The following is a 26174-nucleotide window of genomic DNA, read 5'->3' as shown; positions in this document are numbered from 1 at the left end:
ACTGCTACAGTCCATCTTGTTAATAAAAAACTTACAGTCTGTGATTTTTTCCTGATGCAAAGATTTACTAGAGACTTTTTTTTTTTTTTTTTTTTTTTGCCCCAACCAGTAACCCAAGAATTCTCACATGTTACTTGGGAACAACTGGAATTTTCCCAAATGATAAATTACTTAAGATCACTGCAAATATCTTTAAAACAAGTACATCATGGAAATACTATTTTTAATAGTTTCTGGTTGATGTCAAGTTCTTTTGAAAAGGAGAAAATGAGTTTAAAAAATAGATAAAATATAACAACTGAGGAGAAAATCTCATTCCATCAAAATGAACTCTTAGGAAATATGGAATTAGTGTTTAAGATAAATTACTACCTCTACCCATGATGAAGGTCCTATAATTCACATGACTTTAGCACTAAAAACCCAAAACACATGATGCTCTTGTTTTACACCAATGGCATTGTGATGATTAGTGTAGATTTCTCTTTGATAAATTTTGCTGTAGTCATTTCAGTATCAACAGGTTCTGGAAGATTCAGATGTAATCTGTACTTCTCAGAGACTTCAATCAGTAAATCATCCTAAAAATAATAAAAAAGATTTTTAAAAGATGAAAATAGAGGTCAAGCATGGTGGCTCACATCTGTAATCCCAGGGTTTTGGGAGGCCAAGGCAGGGGGGTCACTTCAAGCCAGGAGTTCAAGCAACACAGCAAGACCCTGTTTCTACAAAAAAAAAAAAATTTTAAAAATTAGGTGGCTGTGGTGGCACACTTCCATAGTCCCAGCTACTCTGAAGGCTGAGGTGGGAGGACTGCTTGAACCGAGGAGTTTGAGGCCGCAGTGCGATATGGTCATGCTACTGCACTCCAGCCTGGGTGACTGAGACCCTGTCTCTTATAAAAAAGAAAAAAGAAAAAAAAAGATACCAGCCTGTCTAAAAGAAACTCAAAATTTAAAACTTTGGACTCCAACATTCCATGAGTGGGAAACATGCTAAGAAAGCTGCTCAGCATCTGAGAATGACACATTCTCCAATACTCTTCATATGTGGCCAAAGTGGACACTGGAAAAGAAAAAAAACTTCCCAAAGAATGGAGCTGAAGGTCATGGAAAACAATGGAACTAGGAGCTAGGTAATTAAGGAACCTAAGCAAGAACATTCTCTACCTCCAGAAAAGGATCCCTCACAAGGTCTACCTATTAGGATTTCAGAATTGCTGTGTACTAGTAAATGCAACATGCCTCTTATTTTTCCCTTTTCTGAATTGAGATGGTTAATTATGGTTATCCTCTCCCAATTTCACATTGTATAGTGGATGGGATTGGGGGAGTAGATAGCTTGTCTCTGTGTGTTATAGATCCATGGTTCAAAAGAAGGAGAATGCAAAATCCTATACTTTGGAGTCTGATACTGGGGTTGGAGGTGTTTTCATTGGGGAAAAAAGCAAATATTTGTGACCAAGAAGGTGGACTGTGGTAGACTGATTGATCCCAATTATTTGGTCTTCTGTAAGATTGTAAGTTGTGATTTCCAGTCACTACTTGTAAGAATATACTCCTCAATCCTATTCATGTAGGACTTGACCTTGTGACTTAAGCCAATGGAATATGAGTAGAAGTGATATATGCCATGTTTGAGAGGAAGTTTTAGGATTCATTGCATGGTTTGACCATTTCTATTTTCCCTATGCCATGAGAATGGCGTATCTCAGATGGGGATTGATCCTTTACCTGGATCTTGAAATGTGCAAGACTCATCGAGCAGAGTAGGCCTAGGTGATGTGTAACCTGAGCAAATAATTGAAAACTCCTGAAATTTTGCAGTTTGTTACTACAACATAATACAGTGAATGCTGACTGATACAAATTTACAGTAATCTATATTCAACTTACCTCAGAAACGTTAAGGTCACAGAGAGAGACTGAATTAATACCAGGTAATTCAACTTTCAACTCAATTTTCAGAGGTTTTTCATTCTGATCCTGCACAATTTTTAATTCATAGGCTGGTATCTTCATCTCCGCTTGGATTTCAGTGCTGGAAATCTCTTCTATCAGACACTCTGGTTTGCCTGAAACTTGGTCTTTTGGCAGTAACAGTTGAGGAAAATGATCTGGATTGTTCACAGTACTGCTTTTTATCTGTTCAAGAGTTAGTTCTTTATGAAAAAAAAAGGGAGAGAGATAAAATCACAAAATTAATCCACAACATTAAAATTATCAGGCTATGAGCTGTAACATACATGGTGTCAGTTGTAACACCATATATATTATATGTATACATATATATCTAATATTTACATTTTTCAATCTCAAGTTTATCATCTTTTAAAATCAAGACTTCGTTTGCAAAATGTACATAGGATGCAAAAAAATCTTAGATTGGTTTAATTTTTCATTTACATTCATCTACTTACCCTTTTTCATTTTCTCTCTTAAATCTGTGGAATCAGCTTGGTTTCCCATCAGACTTTGTTTCATTCTTTGAATGCTTCCTTTTAATTTAAAATTGGTAATATGGTAAGAGTGTGAGAGGGTGAACTGGAGTTGCTCCTCAATGCATTTCATGGTCATCTGTATTAACTGATCTTTTTTCATTTGGTCCTTTTCTGCTACCTGAAGAACGTCAGGATTGTAGGCAACATCGATGATTGTGTAAGCATCTGTGTGTATGATACAGAGGGTATGTAATGAAGACAAGTTGCACTATTGATACTGTCAGGTTATATATTAAACTATATTCCTGATAAAGCTAGAAAATATAAATTCTATTCCTGTATTTTTCAGAGATAATTACAATGGTGCTACAGCAATTAAGACCTTTATTAGCATTTTTTTAAATAAAGAATTCTTGCTCCAGAGTTGGCAATTTTATATAGGTTAACACAGTTCATTTTGTTAGAAAAATTAAACACTATTAAACTTGCATAAAAGTATACTTATTTGTCATTAACTATTAAGATACATTATTACCAAATAAATTATTTTACTTGAAATGCTTTTACCAAGTAAACTCTGGCCCCTGCTTATTCCCAATAACACTTTTAAAATGTGATTTCTATCCCTTAATTCTTTGTACCTGATGTCTCAGCCATATCTTCTGGTTTGCCAACACTTAGAGGTACTGGATGAGTGGCTGATTGGGGAGCTGGGATTCTTTTCCACTGACATAGGTTGATAAAAAGTATTTTTTCTTCTGGTTTCTAGAAAGCAAATAATTTTCCATATCTCAAAACCTAAAAAATTTCAAATAATATCCTAAAAACAACTCATCACAGAGTTGGAAGAGGGATAATTTTAGGTTCTAAGTAAGTCATTCCACATATTAAAACTGTGTTTGATAGATTATACTCGTGTTACTAAATTTACGCAAGGCTGCTGGCTTTTCATCAACTATCCAGTTGCTGGTCCCAGAGGAAGTGGAAGAAAGTAGGGAGAACTGATCTAAGCAATTGTTCCAGGTGAATAGAATCACTTCCTTATCTCCCTAACTTCTTTATTTGAAAAAGCTCCAACTCCATGATTCTCTATTAAATCAATATGTTACTTTTTCTTCTCATTCTAGCAGAAAAAATGGCTCATTATGAGATCTCCAAAATCTATCAAGTTTAAATTTCCCATTTTTATTTCAACACAACCACATCATGTTTCATCTATTTAGAGAGGCAATTTCCCTCAAGTTTTCTTGTATTAATTTAGCTATAGGCGAGGGTAAGTAAGGTATTCTCTGGTTATTCCAGCGTCATTTCATTCAAGACCTTCCCATCCCTGGCACCAACTCTACATACCAGGATCTTGGTCTGCAGACAGAGATGTGGTTCTGGGGCAGCACAGAGTTGTTTTCCTTCTTTCAGCTGCTGTTGAATGAATTTCTCATAGCCCTCAGGGTCACTTTCAGCCAGATCATCTAGGAGGTTCCAGAACTGAGTAACTTTGGTGAGCAGACCCTTTGAGGATATCTCCATGATTGATGCTGAATAGGCTTCTTAATTAAGCCTGTGAAAAGACATGACTTAAGGGGAAAAAAGTCTGTACAACTATTGATTCATTTCCTCTTTTGGGAGAGGAGGAATGGGCCAGAAATTGTTTTGGTGAAGTTAGCAACTATCCTTAATACCTGTGTCTGAAAGACTGTAGATCAGCATTACTTTATCATTTCCTTATTCTTTAATTATCTAGTACCCTTTCCTAAATTCCAAGTTGTCCTCTCAGATAAGGTCTTACTTCTCCTTGGACCCTCTACAAGCCAGAGTAGTTATTTTAAGTCTGAGTTTCCTGATCTAAGTCTTGTTCCAACACCTGGCTGGCTGGTGTCTCCCCAGTCCAGAAACTATCCTAGAGTTGTGTGTGGGGTGAGGGCCACATGAGACTTCCTTAAAACCTCAGTATAGCTTAGTAGTTAAAAGCATGGACCCTGGGGCCAGAATGCCTAGATTCCAATCTTAGTTCTCTCTCTCACTGGCAGTGTAACTTTAAGCAATTAATGTATATATGTGCTTCAGTTTGTTCTGCTCAGAATGAAGACGATAATACCTATCTCACAGGGTTATTGTGAGGATTAAGTTAGCTAATACATAGAGGCTGGAACACTTGGTAAACACTATATGAGAGTAATTATATCCATTCTATGTCTTCGGATAAACCTCTTCACTCTCTCTCCCACTGGAGAGTTGTCCCGCCACAGCATCTTTTTTTTTTTTTTTTTTTTTTTTGAGGCAGAGTCTCACTGTCACCTGGACTAGAGTGCAGTGGCGTCATCATAGCTCACTGCAACCTCAAACTCCTGGGCTGAAGCTTTCCTCCTTCCCCAGTCTCCAGACTACCTAGGACTACAGGCGCGTGCCACTGCGCTCTGCTAATTTTTTCTATTTTTAGTAAAGATGGAGTCTCGATCTTGCTCAGGCTGGTGTCGAACTCCTGACTTCAAGCGATCATCCTGCTTCCGCCTCCCAGAGTGCTAGGAGTACAGGCGTGAGCCACCGTGTGGGCCCCACAGCATCTTTTGAATAAGGAACACAGGTTTAGAGTCTTCGAATACTATGCTGGGGTTACTAAATAGAAAATCTAATTAACAGATAATCACTCCGGCTAACCCACCTCTTCCGTCGCTTCCCTGACAAACCGCGACGCCTGTTACCAGGGTAACCAGACGGGGTACAACATCTAATTGGGTCCGGGAAGCCCCAGGCAAAATGTCTCTTCACATACTGTTCCCGAATCTCCCCCTTCTGGTGTCGGGTTTGCTTTTCAACTGGGCTCGCCCAGGAGAGGGTCTGCCTCCCGTTAACCTGTCCTGGAAACGCTCTCTATGGGTCTCTGGGGCTCCTGCTGGTGGGAAGAATTTCTCAGAAGCACGACTTCCGGCCTGAAAGGGAAGCCGCCTCGTTTTCCTCCCAGACCACCTCCTCCCCCCACCCCCGCCACGGGAGGCTGCGGCGCACGGTATGGGTGTGTTTGTGTGTATTTGTGTGGGGAGGGCGTTTATAGGGAAGGTTACCGGGAGCTCCGAGGCCGCTGGGGGGCAGGGATCCCGGTGACAAAGATGAGGATATTTTCTCTGTCTTCTACTTGGAAACCTCAATCCCCCTTTCAGGCACCCTAGGCACTTCCTGGGGCCCAACCGAAGGTCGTACCCATCCAAAGCGGCCCCATCCTTTCTGGGGAGTGAAACCCAACCCCCGGGGTCCATCCCAGCGGAGCGTGAGCGAGGAATGCCCCGGTCAACCGGGCCGTCCGAATTCCGCGCCGGCGCAGCCTCCGGGCCTCAGTCCGGGAGAGAGATCTGCCTGTCGATCTGGGCTGGGGGAAAGGCAGCCGTGGCCTGGGCCACGGGTGAGGGCAGAATAACCGGTGGGAAGGCTGCGTTTTCACGAAGGACTCGGGTGAAGCTGCAGAGCTGCCTTTGAGCCCTGACTCCTTGGCTTCCTGGGTCGGAGGAGATCTTGTAATGGAATGGTTCTTCGTCTCACACTAACAAGATGCCTGATTTCCTCAGGATCGAGGGGTGAGTGAGCGTTGGCGTGGTTGCGTAAAGCCCCATGCTAGCTACACACATGTAAATATTCTTATCTAGTTTTTGAAGGCTTCTGTACAAAGTAGGAAATAAAATGCCCCGGAATGAAGAAATTTAGGACATCTTTGTATTTGTTCTTAGGTTTCAGTTTTTGCTACTGTTGACATTTGTGATTTATGACACTCTCAAATCTAGGTATGTGCTTCACTGCAAACTAATTTTGGGATTTGAGATTTGATTTCTAATTTAGACATTGACATACATTGTTTGCCTGGGATTATGTAGCCTGGGGCAAGTTACAGCTTTAAGGGAACTTCATCTACACAATAGGGATGGAGATACTTACCTCATATAAAACATAGAGTAAGTATGAGGATGAAATAAAATGGTGCTTATGAAAGCACTTAACTTTGTGCAGTCTTGTGCATTTTTAAAGAATTTTAATATGTATTATCTCCTTCATCCTCAAATTAGTGTGGTTGGCATTTCCCCCTTTTAAAGGAGAAGGAAAAGCTATTCCTCAGGACTTCTTTTAGTTCATTGATCTTTTCTTTATCTTATACTTCTTTATAAAATTTAAGAAAAGATAAGATAAAGAAATTATTATTAAATGTTATTTATTGATTCATTTCAGATTGAAGAATGTCCCGGGTTCCACTGGGGAAAGTCCTCCTGAGGAATGTCATCCGGCACACAGATGCTCACAATAAGGTGGGATGTACAACCCAATCATTCCTCAACGCTCATTGAAGGCATACTGTGTGCAAAGCATTATTTTGGCACAGATAAAAAGATGAATAAAATAGATAATTACAATACAGGTTGACAAATACTATAATAAAGACATTTATAAAGTGCTTTAGAGCGCTTAAGAGAGGAAATAATGAAATCTGCCCTGAAGAATTAGAAAAGATTTTAAAGAATGAGTGGTATTTGAACTGCTGATATTTAACTGGTTCTTGAATGGATATAAGTTTATCAGGTATAAAAGATCATTCTGGATAGAGAGAGCATCTTGCACTAATATGGCAACAAGAAAGAGCATGAATCACTTAGTGCATGGCAAGAAATTTAGGTATCCAGAAAGTAGAGAATGTTGGGGATGATGGCAGAAGATAGGCCTGAGTGGTAAATTAGAGTTGGCTTGTGATTCTTGGAGATGAGACTTCTTCCTTTAGGCAATAAAGAAGCCATCAAATGTTTTTAAGCAGGGTGTGACATGATCATATTTGTGTTTTTAGAAAGATGATTTCTCAACTGGGTAGGGAATAAATCAGATGGGGAGAAACAGTAGGGAGACCAATTAGGAGGCAATCGTAGTGTTTCAGGTGAGAGACGAAGACAGTAGGGATGAAGAAGAGGAACTTAAGAGTCAGAAACCAAAGAACTTGGTGACTGATTGGATGGTAGGGAGAAGAAAGGGATGAGAATGAGAATGGGATTAAATAAAGCTGACCCTTGAACAACTTGGGGGTTAGGGGCACTGACACCTGTGCAGTCTAAAATCCACATCTAAAAACTACTAATAGCCTACTTTTGAGTGGAAGCCTTACTGATAACATAACCAGTAGATTAACACATACTTTGTGTGTTATATGTATTATATATGTATTCTTACAATAAAATAGCTAGAACAAATAAAAAGTGATGAAGAAAATCACATTGAGTAGGCTGAGGAGAAAGAAGACGGTTGGTTGGTCTTGCTGTCTCAGGGGTGACAAAGGCAGAAGAAAATCTGCATGAAGTGGACCCATGAATTTCAAACCCGTGTTGTTCAAGGATCAACTGTATAACCAACAGTGTGACTGGATGGATGATGATCCCATTAATTGAGACAGGGAACAAAAAAAGGGGACAAGTTTGAAAGGAAAGGTAATTAGTTTGGTTTTGGACATGTTGATGGTGAGGTGCATATAGGATGTGCAACGATTGAAAATTCAAACTTGGAGGAAGGGAGAAAAGTTGGGTCTGGACATAAAGGTTTGGGAATTATTAATATATAGGTAGATGTTAGAGGTCATGAGAGTAGATGAGGTCACCTAGGAGAGCACATACAATGAAAAGAGGGCCAAGGCCCGTTTTTTAGTTTTCTTTAGTGAACTGTACTCCTGGTTTGATCATCATATTATTACTATCATATCCCCTGATATTTTAATTATAGGTGAGGGTATAACTGTTACCTAAGCTGTGTATGCAGTTGCATTAACCTACCCCTAGTTGTATGGTAAGCTTAGATTTGAAATGGTAGCTAAAAAAGATAGATCTAGCACAGCTTTAATGAAATTATGCAGGAGAACTTAGCAATAAACTGTGTTCTTATTCTTTGGGTATCTGTAGTCCGTTTTTCAGGAAATTCTATAGCAATCACACTGTTTATTTTGTTTTTGACAAGAATTGTGATGTTGTGAAAAGAAAGGTTAGGGAGTTTAAAGATCTATCCTTACTAGTTTTTTGACTTTGGTAAAATCTCTGAGCTTTTGTTTCTTTGCAGTAAAATATAATAGCGGCTCCTGATTTGTTTTCCTCACAAGATTGCTTAACGTTCAGTTGAGATGATACAATTAAAATCATATTGGATTTTAGATACAGATTACCATTTGCTAATTGCAGCATAATTGCAAAATTGATAAGGTGATAAGTGTGTCTGTGCAGGCGTTAAAAAGTTCTAATGGGGCAGAATTCTATGTATTTGAGATTTACTGGATTGGATTGTTTATCACTTTCTAGAAAAACCGAAATTTGTTTTCCAGGTCCCTAATCATAGCCCAGTCTGTAGCTGAATAGCCAGACTGTATTTCCAGTTAGTTACTTTTCTGTAAAGTGTTATTTTTAGTAACTTATTTTTATTTCATTTTAAAAACTCTAGATTCAGGAGGAATCAGATATGTGGAAAATAAGAGAACTGGAGAAACAGATGGAAGATGATTACCATGGGACTAAAAGGAAAATGTTACCCAGCAGTTCAAGGTGAAATTGCAGCTCTGAGAATCAAAATAATTCTCATCTTTTTCAGAATTAACAACTTTTGTTTAAAAACACTTTGTTATTTTAAAGATAGATGAATTCAGTTCTGTGAGATCTTTAGCCTTTGCTCTGTCATAAATCTAGACCCAAGTGTAAAGATAATGGCTATGGTACATATGGCCCCATTCTTGGTACTTATTTGCAATGGAGAATTTTAAAATTCTACCTGAACAAGTATAATTGTGTAGGGTTCTGTGGATTTTGACCTTGCCTGATAGCTTTTAGCTACTGTTACTATGACCTCACTAATAGCAAGTTGCTGGTTTGTGTGAAGGGAGGTGTATTTTAGAATCTAGGGTAGTTTGAAGTGTCCCCAGCTGTGATTATGCTCTGTTTCCCTCTTTGTATACCCTCCTAGTTGAGGGTATACAAAGTGAGTGAGCTATAGTCCAGAAGTGAATTTGTCTATACTCTGCAATAGCAAAGGTAGTAATGGTTAGATTTTTTTCCCCCACTGGACCATAGAAATGTATAGAGAGGAACAGATAATATCTTTTACATTTTTGTAACAGTATCACGTTTTTTTGTTCCCCCCTCAGCTTGTTCCATGAGTTTTGTGCATGATGTTCCATAAACTCACAGATTGCTTTTAAATCTAAAAGTTCTGCTTTCTCTTGTAGCCGGATGCGTAGTGATGGTTTTGATGAAGAAAGTCAAAGAGGCTATTGGAGGCCAAAGAATGACATTTCTGGGACACTGGAAGATGATTTTCTTAAGGCTAAATCCTGGAACAAGAAGATGTATGATTATGAAGCTAATATGCCAGACAGGTTTGTGACTAATTCCTATGACCATTAATAATTAGCCTTAAAATGTGTACTTGTCAAAACTGTCCCCACGAAAATTTGTACGCAAGTATTCATAGCAGCATTATTCATAATGGGCAAACAGTGGAAATCCAAATGTCTATCAACTGATGAATGGATCAACATAATGTGGTATATCTGTACAATGGCATATTATTTTGCAGTAAAAGGAATGAAGTACTGATCCGTGGTTCAGTATAGATGAACCTTGAAAACATGCCAAGTGAAAGAAGTCAAGTCACAAAAGACCTCATATTGTATGATTCCATTTATGTGATATATCCATACACATTTTATGGTTCTATTTATGTGATAGGCAAATCCATAGAGACAGAAAGTAAATGAATGGTTGTCACAGGCTAGAGGCACTACACTTTAAAGGGTGAATTTTATGTTATATGAATTATCCTTCAATAAAGTTGTTACTTAAAAACAATTACCCCAATATAGACAGCATCATATTATGAAGTGTTTTTGGAAAAGTGCTTCACAGCTAACAGAGTGTGAAAGTTATTTAGTGTTTCTTAAGGAAGACAATGGCAAGTTCTCTTACAAATGGACAAAAGAATCTTTTGTGTCTGAGATGGTAACATATAGTACATAAAATCTAGCTGTTACTGAGCTATATGGGCTCGGGTCTACCACATCTCTATTTTCTTCATTTTATGTGTATGTCTATATATGCGTGTACTCCAAAATCTAATTTTCTTTTACTTTCCAAAAACGTATGCATTAACAGTACATGTAATGTGTCCTCTTATAGGTGGGGCCACAGTGGTTACAAAGAGTTATACCCTGAAGAATTTGAAACAGACAGGTAAGACAAATGAGCTTACTAAAAGAAAGAAACTAAATTATTACAAAGTCTGTACTGTAAGTTGATTTCCTAACTTTTACAAAGGATATAATATTTGCCACTGAAAATGTAGCTAGAGAAGGAAAAAGGTGATTTAGTTGGTAGGAAATCACTATTTTGCCATTCTCTGGTTGATGTTTGGCCATGTCTGTAAGCATTTTGGTTTTTATATGTAATATTCCATACAGTAACTCACTATGGCAGCTTAGAATTATTTTTTGATTTTTTTTTTTTTTTTTTGAGACAGGGTCTCACTCTGTTTGTTGCTTGGGCTAGAGTGTAATGGTGTCAGCATAGCTCACTGCAGCCTCCAACTCCTGGGCTCAAGTGATCCTCCTGCCTCAGTCTCCCCAGTAGCTGGGACTACAGGCACACATTACCATACCTGGCTAATTTTTCTTTTTTGTAGAGACGAGGTCTCACTGTTGCCCAGGCTGGTAGCTTAGAGTATTTATCTTCATTTTAAATATAAGGAAACAAAAACTGAATGAGAATAATAAAGTCTTGTATATGTCACAGTATATGTTCTGATTTAAAATTCAGATGTTAACCCCTGTTTCTTATCTAGAATAGAAATATAAATACACTATTTCTTTTTTTACATAAAAGTTTCTCTTTTATACTTTTTTATTAGTAGTGATCAGCAAGATATTACCAATGGAAAAAAAACATCTCCCCAGGTAAAATCATCTACCCATGAATCCCGCAAACACAAGAAGTCAAAGAAATCCCATAAAAAAAAGCAGAAAAAAAGGTCACACAAAAAACAGAAGAAAAGCAAAAAAGAAGCCACGGATATAACAGCAGATTCTTCAAGCGAGTTCTCAGAAGAAACTGGGGCTTCTAGTAGCAGGAAAAGAAAACAACCACATAAGCGCCAGAAAAAATCCAGGAAAAAGTCTCTCAAAAAATCTGCTTTATTCTTAGAGGCAGAAAATGACACTTCCCAGTCAGATGATTCAGCATCCAGCAGTTCTGAGGAAAGTGAGGAAAGAGACACTAAGAAAACCAAAAGGAAAAAGAGAGAGAAAAAAGTCCATATCCCTGTAGCTAACAATGAAATACAGGAGAGGACAAATAAACGCACAAATTGGAAAGTGGCTACAGATGAAAGGTCTGCTGAGAGCTCAGAGGATGACTAAATGGGAAAGGAACATTCTTGTTTCCCATGTGACTGGTTATTTACAGCTCTTACTCCTTGGGGTTTTGCCAGGGACTGCCGTTCAACACAGGGGGCCTGAGGTCAGAGCTGTCTGGTGCCATCTATATATGTTCTGACAGACTTCTTGTCTTCTATTTTGGCCTGTTAAACTTGATCCCCTTTTCTTGTTAATAGGGAATCTGGTATTTTGTTATGAAGGTTTCTTGAAGAGATTATTTTTTGCAACAAATTACATTTAGTGTAGAGCACATATACAGCAAATTAAAGGACCCAGAAAGCTGAATCCAATAATGACCTGGGTATACCAATTGGAATATTGAATTTGGGGAAATCAAGGGCTGGGATCAAGAGGTGGATTGGAACCAGTACTGTATAGAAAGGTATGACAAGGGAACACTATGTTGCTCTCTTTGTTTATATAGCAGGTGTCATAACTGGCTGGTCTTTAACCTTGGTGCTTTGAACCTTCTTTATTTTGACCCCACAGGTATGGTCCAATTTACTTAATGAGGAAATGTGCTTAAGAACAAACCTTTCCCCTTCATGATAACATCCATAGACAACTGTTATTAGAAGGGACTAGGGTTTTCTCAAATTTCCCTGCTGGACAGGGTCTCGAGCTACACTTAGTATGCCCCAAAACATAGTAATTGGCTAGTAAATGTTTTTTTAGTTCCATTGCTATATATTGCCTAAACAGACTCGTGTTCAAAATTATTTCTTCAGATGACCCTCTACCAAATGGAGAAGAATTAGGAATTAGTCATGCTGTTAAAATGGTGCTCTGAACAGGATTCAGGGCAACAACTGCCATTTAAATGTTATCTTCCTTGTTCATTTCTTAATCTGTTAATGAACTTTAAAGTTTTCCCTGAAACTAAGTTGAATCATTTCCAAAACGAAACAGGCTTCTCAGGGACATATCCACTTCTTCTATCTTTGGATTAAAGCACCAAGCAGAGACCACATTATTTCCCTTTGCTATACTGTGATCCCTACTATGTTAATTCTTAAGAAACCAAAATATAAATGAAAGAAGGCTGGCAGAACACAAGTGAATTTCTTCACTATGGGAGAAAAGGTCAAGTGACACATTGTCATTTTTTTCTGGTTGTCACTTTGTGGACTAAGTAAAAAGCTTGAAAACTCACACTTTTGGTCTTGGTTCTGCCACCAATGAGTTATGAGGAGGTCCAGAGCAGGTAAGTTAACCTCCCTGGCCTTACTTTCCCCATGTGTTAATACAGAATTACTTCATGGTAGCATGACAGTATAAGACACCAGCAATAGAATACAACTATGATGACATTCCATGAAGTGGTATTTTATAGTTCTAACTATTAAATTTGTTCTCTTTATGGAACAGATAACTAATAAAGTACTTGGTCTTATGTGGTTGGCCAGAGGTGCCCTATCCCTTGACTACGAGCTGGTGCTCCCTTTTGGGATATTTATTTGAAATATCAATACTTTGGTACTCAATTGTCAATGTTTCATGGTGTATATTTTTATCTTTGGGACTTGGAGGGGCTTAAAGGAGGCAGAACAGTCTATAATTACTACCTCTTAACCTAAAACAACTGTTTTGTTCCTGGAGCAAGTAAAATCTTTGCTGGAAGGAGTCTTTAGCATATATTTTTTTAGCATTGTTTCTGTACTCTAGAAGTACTGACTCCAAGCAGAGACTCAGGAAAACGGGCCAGAGGAACAAGGCATTTCCAGAAACTTGTCTCTGTTTGGGTCTTGACCTTCCCCCCCTCCCATACTAGCAGGTTTACTGCTTTCCCAAGGAATACACATCTTGCCTGTTTTTGTTTTTGCCAGGTTTAACCTTTTCTTGGTCATGTATAAGCAATAAAGCTGTTTTCTGTTCTTCACTTTTCTCAACCCCAATTTCTTTTCTATACCTTAGGCTTTGCGGTTCTTCCAACTCCCTTAATTATGGCTTGGGATGGCTCTTCAAAACCTACCACCTCCCATTTGCACTATTGGCTGTGAACATTTATTTCTAGTGTTGCTGCCAATCAGAGGCTATATTAAATCCTAAAATGGGATTAAAAAAGTTGGAGAATTCACATTTATTGAATAACTGATGTGATACAACTTGGAATTTCTGAATTCCAAATAAATAAATTTCACTTTTTGAACATTTGATCTGTTACTTTTTAGCACCAACAGACCCGACAATGGGTTAACAACCTTCCCCTCCTGGCCCTTCAATCTGCTTTAATAACAAGTCCTTTGCTGCTTCTGTCATTCTCCCAGGGGATGGCCTACTGTCCTCCTTTCTGCACAATTTGGGCAAACCGACTGGTGATGGCAAGAGTGGTGTCAATGAAGCGGTCCACACAGCTAGAGAGGCAATTTTCGGTACGAGAGTCTAGGCGATTCCCTGGCTTCTCCACACATTTATCCCAACATAGCTCCATGAAATGATGCACCTAAGAGGAAACAAAAATAGTAACCACTGGGGTCTGCAAATAGACCTAAAAAACTCTGTCCATTTTTTAATTTCCTTTTCATTTTCATCACCCGACAAACTATTCTTTCAATCAACAAACCATGGAGTCGCTTTGGGCTCTCTTCATTTCCTAATTTGTCACCAATATTGGCCCAGATCCTCATCCCTACAGATTGTAAATTCCCAGGTAGGACTAATACCTTCTTTTATATTCCCCAAAGCAGCCAGCACCAGTGTAAACTAGGAAGGCAGGGTGCCAATTCATTCCCCCAAACAACTACACTCATCACATTCCCAACTTACCTCCTAGAGAGGGTAATTCTTAAGTCCTTATTCTTTTGGGGTCATGAACACATTTGAGAATCTGATGAAGCTTATCAAATATAACAAAGTTACAGAACATGCGTGCACTTGAAAAGAATGTTCAGGACTGAAGGATTTCTAACCAGGGTTCTTGGTACTCCCCCCCCCCAAAAAGGGAGAAAACAACTATTTTACCAAGAGTTTACTACTTGGGAGGCTGGGTACTAAACAGTTCTCTATAAGGATGGCTATCATTACCTCCATTTAAGAGGCCTGATTAAGTCATCACTGCAAGGTCAAATATTCAGCAAGAGACCACGCCAGATTCGGACAATTTCTAAGGGGCTCCAAATCCTCGTTCTAAAGTTCTAAATCAACAGTCTACACTAAATACTTCAGAGCACCCCCCTTATCCAATGTTCTAGTGCTCCACCGTTTTCAAGTACATTATCGCATATGATCTTAACAATCCAGGGAGACAGTGGGCGACAGCGAAACCAAAACCCACAGTGGATGCGTGTCTTGTCTAGGGGCACGTGGCCTGCAAGGGGCAGACGGAGGATTAGAACCCAGATCTTACGAATGCCAGCCCAGACAGGTCGCCGACTAACGAGGCTCCAGTGCTCTTGAGTCAGCCAAACCTTTCTCCCTGCTTTACACCTTTTCTCCACGCCGCTCTTGCTTAGCCAGCACCTAAACACGACTAGTCAACAGCTGCAGGAGGGCCATCGCTCGTCTTTTTGTGAGGTGAATGGGAAGCAGCCGAGATCGAGCGGCGGGCGGCCTCAGAGTCCCCAGTGTACAGAGCTCCGCGGGTGTACTTCACCCTCCTTTCCCCTCACCCTCCAAGGCTGGTCCCGGTTCCCGCACCTGTGCAGTGAACTGCGCCTTCTGCTGTTCGGCCGCCACCAGGCGCTGCAACTCCGCTTCATCCGCCTCACCCAGCTCCGCCATTGTAAGCAAAAAGATACGGACCTCCCGACGAGTGTGTCTGCGCATGCGCGGTGGGCGCGCACCGCCTACCTGCTTCCGGTTCTCTTAGCGTTTTCCTCCCCCTGGTTTTATTTTGTCGTCGGTTGGCTGAGTTGTCGCGTATGTGCTTCCGGGTTGATGGATTGACCTTGAACCGCCTGGAGCAATATGGCGGTTCTCTGGAGGCTGAGTGTCCTCCGCGGTGTCCAAGGAGGCAGAGGTGAGGGGTCTTGGCAGCGTGAGGTGCTTAGCGCAGCCTCCAGGCGGGGAAGGAGATGGGGGTGAAGACTTGTCTGCCAGGTGGTGAGACCTCTTGAGAAGGGAATCCCTCTCAGGTATCTGCCGAAATCACAGCAATGACCACCACTAACGGGTTCAAATGTTTACCCGAGCGCGTATCTCCCTGCTGTGTACTGACGTGGTGATGGAGTAATCTGAAAGAGATCTCCCTCTGGAAGTTGCAGTTTTGTTGAGACTATTCCACATAGGAGTTCTCTTTTCTCCCCATTCACTGTCCTTAGCATGCTCCCACCCTGAATCGGGGAAAAAGGGTTAAGAGTCTGAGTTCCAATGCCCGGTCTTGCCCATTTTCCCTGGAATTGCTGTTTGAGTGTGAAGGTGAAAGGATCAGTTCGAAAATCATTTAAGTGGGCATTTGTGTTACAGCAGGTACGGTAGTAAGGCTGGGTTACAAATGTGAATAAAATGTAGTTCCTGCCCTCGAAGAGCTTTCGTTCTTATCAGTAAAACCACATGCAAGCATAATTTAACATAAAGCAAAAACTGTTGTGGTGTACATAAATTGCTATGCAAGTAGAGAGAAAGTGTATTTTTAACTCTGTGTTTTGAAAGTATTACCCTGTCTTGGTTCTTGAAGGAGATATGTCTAATTTAATTCTTGAAGATAAAAAAGGCCAAGGAAAGAAGGGCCTTACAGTTAGAACTACTGAATGATTGAAAGCAATAAGATATAGAAACTGCATGATATGTGAGAAAACAAAACAAATTGGATATAATTAGAGCATGGAGATGAAAGTGAGAAGTGAGATGAGTCTGGAAAGGTGAACTGGTACCAAATCGCAGAAGAACTTGCCTTGTAAGGAATGTGTACTTTATCTGTGAATGGTAACCATCGAAAGGTTTGACATAGATTTGCAGTTTAGACGGACCACTTTGGTAACAATGTGGTAGATGGCTATGATGGGAGATGGGGCAAGCTAGGACAGAAGTCAGGGAGACAAGATGTTGAAGTAGTTCAGGCAAGGTGGGGTCTTGAACTTGGAAAGTAGTACTACAAAGAAAAAAGGATTTTCTCAGGATATCTTAGATATGTCAATAGGATTTGAAAATTGAATTTAGGGGGACAGTCCCTCATGACTTCCAGATTGCCGAGGTAGATTAAAAACGCCTGGGCTGTCATTAAGTAAACTGGGGAACATACAAATGGGAAACAAGTTTGGACGAGAAGGTGAGTTGAAGGATGATTTCAGTTTTTGGCATAGTGTAGAGAGGCCTTGCAGGCAGTTAAACTGAAGCTCTGAAGAGATACTAAGGCTGGAGATTTGTGTGTCATCAATTTATAGACAGGTGAAACCACAAAAGTGGAAGAAATGGCCTGGGGTGGGCATAGGAAGTGAGGAGAGCAATGGGCTCTCCTTCCTCCTGGGAAAATCAACATTTAAGAATGAATGCAGGAGAAGACTGATGTAAGATGGTCAGATAATCATAAGGAGAACTAGAAGAGAGTTCTGTCAGAAAAAAGAAGGGAGGAGAGGCTACTAATGCTAGGTAATGCAGAAAGACCTAATAAGATTAAAACTGAACAGTACCTGTTGGATGTGGTCCACATGGAGATCATGGGTGACCTTCCAAAACTACAGTGAGGATACAAACAAGTCTCAGAGTTGATGAATGATTGGGAAGTAAAGAAGTAGAGATGATTTGGACAGTGCTTTAAAGAAGCAAGGCTGGAAAGGAAGGAAGAAAGCAGGGCAGAGAGTGCATGGGCATTAGTTAGAGGACATGGGATTAAGAGAAGTTTTAAGTATATCAGTTGAGGGTAAATGGCCAAAGAGAAGGAAGGAGAAATTAAAGGCACAGGAGAAAAAGTAATAAGAAGTTACCTTCCCCCCTGAACCCCCTCCACATCTGAAGATAGTGAGATTGTGAGTTATCTCGACTGATTGTTCACAGTCAGTTACATACGGAACTCGTTCTACTCTTTACCCCCTTCTCACTACTATACTTGACTAGTCAAAAATAATGATAATAAAAATAAATTACCTTTTCTTTACTTATAACATTCTGGGAACTATGCTAAGCTTCTCGCATACATTATTTTATGTAATTTTCAACAGAGTAGTGTGAAATATTTCCATTTTACCGTTTTTCCATTTTACAAATGAGGAAATTGAGGCTTAGAGAGCCTACTTAGTTGCTCATTGTCCCACAGCCAGTAAGACGTGTAGCTGGATGAACTTAGGTCTGTCTATTTTTTAACTAAGAGGCAAGATCCACAAGAGGACAGAAAGAGATGGATTCAAGAGTGCAAGTGGAGATGGAAGAAGGTAATAGATGAACTTTTCCAAACTAGATTGAATTCCTTGAGGGCAAAGACTTTGTCTTTTATCTCTCTTGTTCCAGTGCAGAGCACAATACTGTATGTAGTAAATATTTGTTGGATGAATACATGGAAGGAGGAAACATGCTACCATTTATTTTTAAAAATTAATAAAAGTGAGGCTCTTTTACATAAGTGATTCATTGATTCCTCAGTCTTTAGATGGCTACTTAGTCTGACTTCACAGTAACCTAGTGAAATAGATGGTATTTTCATTTTACAAATGAGATGCTACTCCTATTTAGGGTTAAGTGGTTTGCCTATGGTCATTTAGCAAGTCTGTTAATCCTGTTAAAGAAGAGGTTCTAGGCCGGGCGCGGTGGCTCACGCCTGTAATCCTAGCACTCTGGGAGGCCGAGGTGGGCGGATCGTTTGAGCTCAGGAGTTCGAGACCAGCCTGAGCAAAAGCGAGACCCCATCTCTACTAAAAATAGAAAGAAATTATATGGACAGCTAAAAATATATAGAGAGAAAATTAGCCGGGCATGGTGGTGTATGCCTGTAGTCCCAGCTACTCGGGAGGCTGAGACAGGAGGATTGCTTGAGCCCAGGAGTTTGAGGTTGTTGTGAGCTAGGCTGACGCCACGGCACTCACTCTAGCCTGGGCAACAGAGTGAGACTCTGTCTCAAAAAAAAAAAAAAAGAAGAGGTTCTTACGATCCCCCTAATGTCTCTTTCCTCAGCTCTGTTCCTCACAACCCCAGTGGTCAGACCTGCACATGTCTCAGCATTTCTCCAGGACCGACCTGCCCCAGGATGGTGTGGAACGCAGCATATACACCTGTCACCGATCCGCCATTGTATGTTCTCTCCAGCACTGCTGCTTCCTGGGCTCTGGCCATCTTCACCTGGACAATTGTCATGCCTTTAAAAGGACTTGCTATTTGTTGGGGGGACTCTTGTGTCCATCTCTGTCAAATGAAGACCTAGTTTACACTTTTTGGGCAGACAATGCCAGCATGGTTGAATGATGCCATTTATATTTGTAGAGGACATTCTGGCCCAAGTTTTTTAAAAAAATGTTTACGTTTCTTAAAAAGAAAATAGCTCTGGCCGGGCGCGGTGGCTCACGCCTGTAATCCTAGCACTCTGGGAGGCCGAGGTGGGCGGATCGTTTGAGCTCAGGAGTTCGAGACCAGCCTGAGCAAGAGCGAGACCCCATCTCTACTAAAAATAGAAAGAAATTATATGGACAGCTAAAAATATATATAGAAAAAATTAGCCGGGCATGGTGGTGCATGCCTGTAGTCCCAGCTACTCGGGAGGCTGAGACAGGAGGATCCCTTGAGCTCAGGAGTTTGAGGTTGCTGTGAGCTAGGCTGATGCCACGGCACTCACTCTAGCCTGGGCAACAGAGAGAGACTCTGTCTCAAAAAAAAAAAAAGAAAATGGCTCTGTAGGAAGAGTCTGCTCAATATAATTCTATCACTCTTACTTACTTAGCTAATGGAGAAGAGCCAGATATGGATAATTGAGAATAATGGACAATTTAAAAAGTCATGCCTTATGGACTACATCATGTGTGTTTATAGCTATAATTGACTTGCTTATTTTTTAGGTTGATTTTAAACCATATGGAATTTCTTAGATAAATGCTGTTTAAATATTATTAAAATTAGTCTTAGGAAATCTGTTGGGGAATAATGAGTTAACTGTATTTCCATTTTTAAAGTCTAGAGAGATTGTATGTTATAGAGATAAAGATTTCTCTTCATTCTTGAATCAACCACTTAGAAAGAGTTGCATTTGAGTTATGAGAGATTAGGCAAGTATAGTTTTTTAGAACTTTTTAACCTTTGAAAAGTTTTTGTTTCTATCCTTTGCTTAGTTTAATTAAATATAGCAGAGCAGTTTTAGCTTGTAGTTCACAGAGCTGAAGAAAGTTGTATATAAAGATTTTTATGTATGGACCCATGTACATTTTTCTGGGAATAAGCTACATCCTTTTATCAGATTTCCAAAGAGGTCTGTAATCAAAAGAAGATAGAGGCCGGGTGCGATGGCTCACACCTGTAATCCTAGCACTCAGGGAGGCCAAGGCCGGTGAATCCTTTGAGCTCAGGAGTTTGAGACCAGCCTGAGCAAGAGCGAGACCCCGTCTCTACTAAAACTAGAAAGAAATTATATGGACAACTAAAAATATATATAGAAAAATTAGCCGGGCATGGTGGCGCATGCCTGTAGTCCTACCTACTCGGGAGGCTGAGGCAGGAGGATTGCTTGAGCCCAGGAGTTTGAGGTTGCTGTGAGCGAGGCTGATGCCACGGCACTCTAGCCTGGGCAACACACTGAGACTCTGTCTCAAAAAAAAAAAAAAAAAGAAGAAGAAGAAGATAGAGCCTCTCAAATCTTTAAAGCTTGTATTGTTTTTCACTTGCTTAAAAGAAGTTTTTACATCCATATCTGGATCGGGTTATTTATAAATAATGTGGCAGGAGAAAGACCATGATCCTAAAAGTTAACATCAGAACTTTTCTTCTCTTTGAACTATCTGGTTCAACTTTGTTTTGGGGGACAATATTCCATTACTTCCAAAGGGTAGAAGATGTAAGTAAATATGTAATGTTTTAAAGGAATTCAGCAGGCATCACTAACTTATATTCATAACATATCTGTCCACCTCATTGAAGTCCAAGACTGGCTTAATTCTGCAAAAATGTTTTGTCCATCTTGCCTATAAGCAAAGTGGATATGTCTTCTACTCAATATGTATGCATTAAGATATCCTTCTGCTAAAAGACTTCAAGGAAGGGAGATAGCATCTCTCTCAATTACCTCTTTTTTTCTTTTTTTGAGACAGGTTTGCTACGTTGTCCAGGCTGGTTCATTGTCCTGTTTTTATACCTTATTCTCTTTATGCTCAGAGTTAAATCTTGTATATACTGTTTGTCAATTTGGGTTACTTTTTGGCAAATGTTGAACATGAGAGATGTGTTTCCCCACTGAACCCTTATGAATCTGGTCCTTTTTATAGCTGATTCCAAGGCTGCATCTCTCCACTGGACTAGTGAGAGGGTTGTCAGTGTTGTGCTCTTGGGCCTGCTTCCAGCTGCTTATTTGAATCCTTGTTCTGCGATGGACTACTCCCTGGCTGCAGTCGTTACTCTCCACAGTCACTGGTAAGTATAGCAATTCCTTCTGTATTATGTTTGCCCAGTTTGTATGCTGTGAGCTTGTCTCTGTATTGCATATGAAGGAGAAGTTGATTGACATGTTTAAGATGTGTAGAAAACTTAAAATACATATAAAATATTTATATGCCTAGGTTGATATAGCCATCTGCATATTTGATGTCTTCATTTCCATATCTAATAGCATTTGAATGTAGCATGTTATAAAACTGAGTTCCTGATATCCCCCAAATCTGTTCCTCCTGTACTTTTGCCCATCTGAATTAATGGCATTTCCAGTCTTCTGTTTGTTCAAGCCCCAAAGCTGGTCATTATCCTTGACTCCAGTAACAGTCTCCTCGCTGGTCCCCTTTGTGTATTCCCAACACAGCAGACCCAGTGATCCTGCTAAAATGTTAAGTCAGAACAAGACATTCCCCTTCTCAAAACCTTTCTTTGTCTCCTCATGTTAAACTAAAGGTCAGAATTCTTAGCATGGTCTATGGACTCTAAATGACCTAACCCCGTTTCTTCCCTCATCTTCAGCTGCTCTCTCCCTCATTCATACTGGCTTCCTTGAGATTCCTTGAACATGCCAGAGACACCCCAGGCCTCAGAGCTTTACTCGTACTGTTCCTTATGCTTGAAACTGTCTTTTCTATTTACATACTTGGCTTATTCCTTCATCTTCTTCAGATCTTAAATGTTACCCTCTCAACAAAGCCTTCCCTGACCACTTACTCAAAATTGTAGTGTCTGTCTCAACATTCTTTCTCTCTCTCGTGTTTTATTTTTCTTAGTAGCACTTACTGCTTTCCAATATATATTATTTTGCACATTATTTGTCATTCCCCCCTCCCCCAACAATGAAAGCACAAATATAGAATTGAATCTATGGCTCAATGAATTATTATGAAGGTAATATGACCACTACCCCCATCAGGAACCATTATAGAGACTTTTATAGGAATCACTTCTTTGTATTTTGTCATAGTTTTATCATTGAACTACATCCCTAGATATAGTTCAGTCTTGCCCCCTTAAAAAAAAAAAAATTTGGGTTTTTTTTTTTTTTTTTTTCCTGTTTTTGTTTGCTGTTACATCTCTTGTGCCTAGAATAGTACCTGACACATAGCACTCAGTAAATACTTGCTGAATGAATGAATATCCAGCTTCTATTTATTTTGTCTGGTATATTTATAAGACTTTCTAAGTTAATGAACCTTCTAAAAGGAGTGTAAATGGCAGGTTGGGGTTCCTTGAGTTGTTCCTGTTATGTTGTTTTGCAAGGAAAATATGTTGTCATTACTGGGCTGGGGGGAGGTGTTTTTGGATTGCTACAACTGGAAGAACTTTGAAGAGTATTTTAACCAGCCCTTTGATTTTACAGATGGGGAAACTAAACCTCAGAGAGGTTAAGTGACTTGTCAGAATCATTTTCTAGCTAGTATGAATGGGGGTTTTAATTGCCTAGTTTTCTAGGACTGGTTAAGAGAATCAGCCTTTTTACTAGATAGAATTTTCAAAGTAAAGTATTCTAGTTGCATGTTAAATATTAGATCATAAATTTAGCAAGTAATATTTCTCTAATGTATGATCCATCTTGAAGGAATAGTCTCTAGTTGAGCTTCAGTTCCTAAGCACCCAGGCTCTTTTAACCTGTGTTAATTCTTGGGCTTTTATCCCAACTATTTAACATAAATCGTTCTTACTAAGGTCACTAAAGACCTTCATCCTTCCAATTTAGTTGTCTGTTCTCTGTCCTCTGCTTACTTAAACTCTCAGCAGCCTTTAACTCAATTGATCATCCTCTCCTTAAGTCACTTTTCTTTGGCTTTCCAGATGCCATGGGTATCTCCTCTGCCAGCTCCTTCTCCTCTTATCTGACCTCCGAATGATAGTTTCCAGGGCTCCATCTTGGCCTTCTTAATTTCTCTATCTATACACTTTCCCTCGGTGAGCTCAGATCTGACCTTTTCCTGAGCTGCAGGACTTGTATATCCAGTTGTCTAATTATTTATCCACTTGGGTGTTTGATAGTCATCCCAAATTTAACATTGCCCAAAATCATTCTTTTTTTTCCCCCAAATCTCTCTGGATTTCCCCTTAAAACCTCCTCCTCAATTAAAGGTCCCATATTGTCTGGTTTATGTGAAATGTCCAGAATAGGCAAATCCATGGAGACAGGAATAAAATTAGTGATTTTCTACCCATTAGAATGGGCTAATGGGTAGAGGGTTTCTTTTTGGGGTGATAAAAATATTCTGGAATTAAACAGTGATGATGGTTGCACAACTCTGTGATATACTAAAACCCATTGGATTGTGCACTTAAAAGTGAATTTTAGGCGGGGCTTGGTGACTAACTACTATAATCCTAACACTCTGCGAGGCTGAAGTGGGCATATTGCTTGAGCTCAGGAGTTCAAGACCAGCCTGAGCAAGAGTGAGACTCCATCTCTACTGGAAAAAAAAAAAGGAAAAATTAGCTGGGCGTGGTGGTGTGCACCTGTAGTGAATTTTATGGTATATGAATTATATCTCAATAAGACTATTATAAAAAATAGTAAAATTGGTCGCTCCTTGCTTAGGGCATTCCCTGCTTAAAACATTATCAGTGGTTTCGTATTACATTTCAAATAAAATTCAGACTTCTCATTATGACCTTCAAGGCCCAATGCAATCTGCCCGTGCCTTCCTCTGATCTCTGCTTTACTCATGTGCTCCGGCCACCCCAACCTCCTTACTATTCATCAGAGATGCCACTTTTGCTTGGAATGTTCTTATTCAGGTCATTCTTTCTAAAATATTTCTTCATAGTACATAAATATTTACTTTATCTTTCTCATTCACTAGAATATTTGTTTTATAAGGGCAGGGATGCTGTCTTATTTACTATACTCCCAACATTTATGACAAGTTCTGGCACATAATATCTGCTTAGTAAATTCTTTTTGAATTAATAAACTATGTAGAGCTTTTGCTTTAGTTAACGACAAGATTTTATAAATAGAGTAGTGATTAGTTACTGTCTCTGATATAAATGACTCTGGAAAATTGAATCAGAAGAGTAGAAAGATGACTTTATTACATTATTAGGAAACTCTTGATTTCTTCATTTTGATTTATGATTCTTATTATGAGTTGGCTTTGGTTTAGCATCTCAAAGTATGAAATAATTCCACCTATAAAAATGGCTATACAGAATCCCCCAAGAAGCAAACAATTATTGGAATGACAAATAGGGACACTGCATTTTGAATTTAACTGATTTTTTTTTTTCCAACCAAATTATCTGTATAGTTTGTGACTTCACTTGTGATTTTTCATTTGTGCTATTATTTTTTTTCTTTAGGGGCCTTGGACAAGTTGTTACTGACTATGTTCATGGGGATGCATCGCAGAAAGCTGCCAAGGCAGGCCTTTTGGCACTGTCAGCTTTAACTTTTGCTGGGCTTTGTTATTTCAACTATCATGATGTGGGCATCTGCAAAGCTGTTGCCATGCTGTGGAAGCTCTGACCTTTTTGACTTAATACCTTGAGGATTGATTGTATGCCTCTTTGCCTCTGCTTTGTCATTTCATTCAACTCATAATAAGGAGGAAATAGCAGCCAAGTTCATTGGTGGACAGATAATCACATGGTTATTTTCAGAATTTAATCTTTGAGGAAAAGGTTTCAGAGGTATTGATTGTGTCTAAGAAATTGTGAGACTGAGTTCTGTATTCTGGTGAGTTAATGGAGTTGTCTGTCGACTTCTCACAAGACTCACAGTATAACTAACCACTAATATGAGCTTTTGCCTTTTAATTATCAATCTCTTAAAGAGACTTCAGCTTTGTTACTATCAGTACATGAACAAACTTCTATATTTGTTCTGGGAATCATAGACAAAGGGAAAGACTGTTAATTCATGAATAAAAACTTTGCAGAAAAATAGATAGTGCTTAATTTTTGAAAACTTCCCTGTCTGTTCAGTTGATACCAGCTCCTGATGGTTACATATCCTAGGGAAACTTTAAAATTAGGAAATACTGATATCTCACGTTATGAATTTCTAAATCCTAGGAAGAAAAGCTTGGAGAGCTTCTGGATATAGAGAAATTCCATTTAAGGACTAGGTCCCCCTTGTAGATGTTTCAAAATATTACAAATTCTAAACTTAGACTTAATTTTCTAATGTGTTTTACTTATTCTAAAATAATCTGTCCACAAATATAAAACTACAAGTAATAAATTGTTATTTTCCCACTGTGGAGATTTAATGTGAAAGTGTATTCTATGAAAAGAAATTTTAAAAAATGTTGTATAATAAAAATATATTCTACTCTTTTATGTATTAGATGTCCCTAGTTTTATTAATTAGAATTACTTGTCTGTTGCATCCATAGCACTAAAGCGGAACTGAGTATTTAAATTTCCTTCTAGGTCGTAGCAGTTAGGTAAATCAGACACAAAGTACTGTAATACAAAAAGGACTTACATGTAATAGGCACAAATATATTAAGTATAAGTAGTTTGGTATGAGTAGAACATTAAGATTTAGCAATAGGAATTAGAACTATGCCCAGATTATCATGTTCTGCGAATACCAGCCTTTGGAATTCAAATTATATTCTGTGTACATTTCATCTGATCTAAGAGTTGAGTGTAAGGCGTGATGGTTTCCCCTAGCAATATAGAGTAATTGGAACTTAGCACATTTCACTCACCCAGGACCTTACTGGGCAGCTGAGGCTAACAAAGGGTAGCTGGCTAGAAGGGTGAGTCTGTTCATGAATGTCTGTGTAGTAGGGGTTAAAGGCAAGCTCCCCTTAATGTGCCTGTGGACTTGCAGGAGATTCA

General features: G+C 39.3%; 4 protein-coding genes across 12 annotated transcripts; 2 read left to right on the top strand and 2 right to left on the bottom strand.

Moving 5' to 3' along the window:
• Window positions 1–375: 375 nt before the first annotated feature.
• PIH1D2 (PIH1 domain containing 2) lies at window positions 376–5137 on the bottom strand. The gene is made up of 6 exons (XM_069470894.1): window positions 5100–5137; window positions 3791–3998; window positions 3082–3205; window positions 2420–2665; window positions 1896–2161; window positions 376–581 (listed from the first exon to the last, which is right to left on the bottom strand). The coding sequence occupies exons 2-6, from the start codon at window positions 3965–3967 to the stop codon at window positions 447–449; spliced, it is 948 nt and encodes a 315-aa protein (XP_069326995.1). The 5' UTR covers window positions 3968–3998; window positions 5100–5137; the 3' UTR covers window positions 376–446.
• A 250-nt stretch (window positions 5138–5387) lies between these two features.
• NKAPD1 (NKAP domain containing 1) lies at window positions 5388–14010 on the top strand. Of its 7 annotated transcripts, none has more exons than XM_069468939.1 (6): window positions 5388–5444; window positions 6650–6767; window positions 8882–8982; window positions 9660–9809; window positions 10609–10662; window positions 11339–14010. In XM_069468939.1, the coding sequence occupies exons 2-6, from the start codon at window positions 6732–6734 to the stop codon at window positions 11841–11843; spliced, it is 846 nt and encodes a 281-aa protein (XP_069325040.1). In that variant the 5' UTR covers window positions 5388–5444; window positions 6650–6731; the 3' UTR covers window positions 11844–14010. The 7 variants fall into 7 exon arrangements, with proteins under 7 accessions (XP_069325040.1, XP_069325036.1, XP_069325034.1 ...); XM_069468935.1 differs by having other exon boundaries at window positions 6650–6726; window positions 11339–13629; XM_069468933.1 differs by having other exon boundaries at window positions 6650–6726; window positions 11336–13629.
• TIMM8B (translocase of inner mitochondrial membrane 8 homolog B) lies at window positions 13678–15623 on the bottom strand. The gene is made up of 2 exons (XM_069468940.1): window positions 15498–15623; window positions 13678–14304 (listed from the first exon to the last, which is right to left on the bottom strand). Exons 1-2 carry the CDS (start codon window positions 15579–15581, stop codon window positions 14137–14139), a joined length of 252 nt encoding a protein of 83 aa, XP_069325041.1. The 5' UTR covers window positions 15582–15623; the 3' UTR covers window positions 13678–14136.
• A 107-nt stretch (window positions 15624–15730) lies between these two features.
• Window positions 15731–25664, top strand: SDHD (succinate dehydrogenase complex subunit D). Of its 3 annotated transcripts, XM_069468929.1 has the most exons (4): window positions 15731–15819; window positions 18903–19019; window positions 21194–21338; window positions 24684–25664. In XM_069468929.1, the coding sequence occupies exons 1-4, from the start codon at window positions 15768–15770 to the stop codon at window positions 24847–24849; spliced, it is 480 nt and encodes a 159-aa protein (XP_069325030.1). In that variant the 5' UTR covers window positions 15731–15767; the 3' UTR covers window positions 24850–25664. The 3 variants fall into 3 exon arrangements, with proteins under 3 accessions (XP_069325030.1, XP_069325031.1, XP_069325032.1); XM_069468930.1 differs by lacking the exon at window positions 18903–19019; XM_069468931.1 differs by lacking the exon at window positions 21194–21338.
• Window positions 25665–26174: the final 510 nt, after the last annotated feature.

This window comes from Eulemur rufifrons, chromosome 6 (genome assembly GCF_041146395.1).
Source record: "Eulemur rufifrons isolate Redbay chromosome 6, OSU_ERuf_1, whole genome shotgun sequence".
Taxonomy (NCBI): Eukaryota; Metazoa; Chordata; class Mammalia; order Primates; family Lemuridae; genus Eulemur; species Eulemur rufifrons.
The sequence above is the reverse complement of the archived record's forward strand: the minus strand, read 5'-3'. Positions and strand labels throughout refer to the sequence as shown.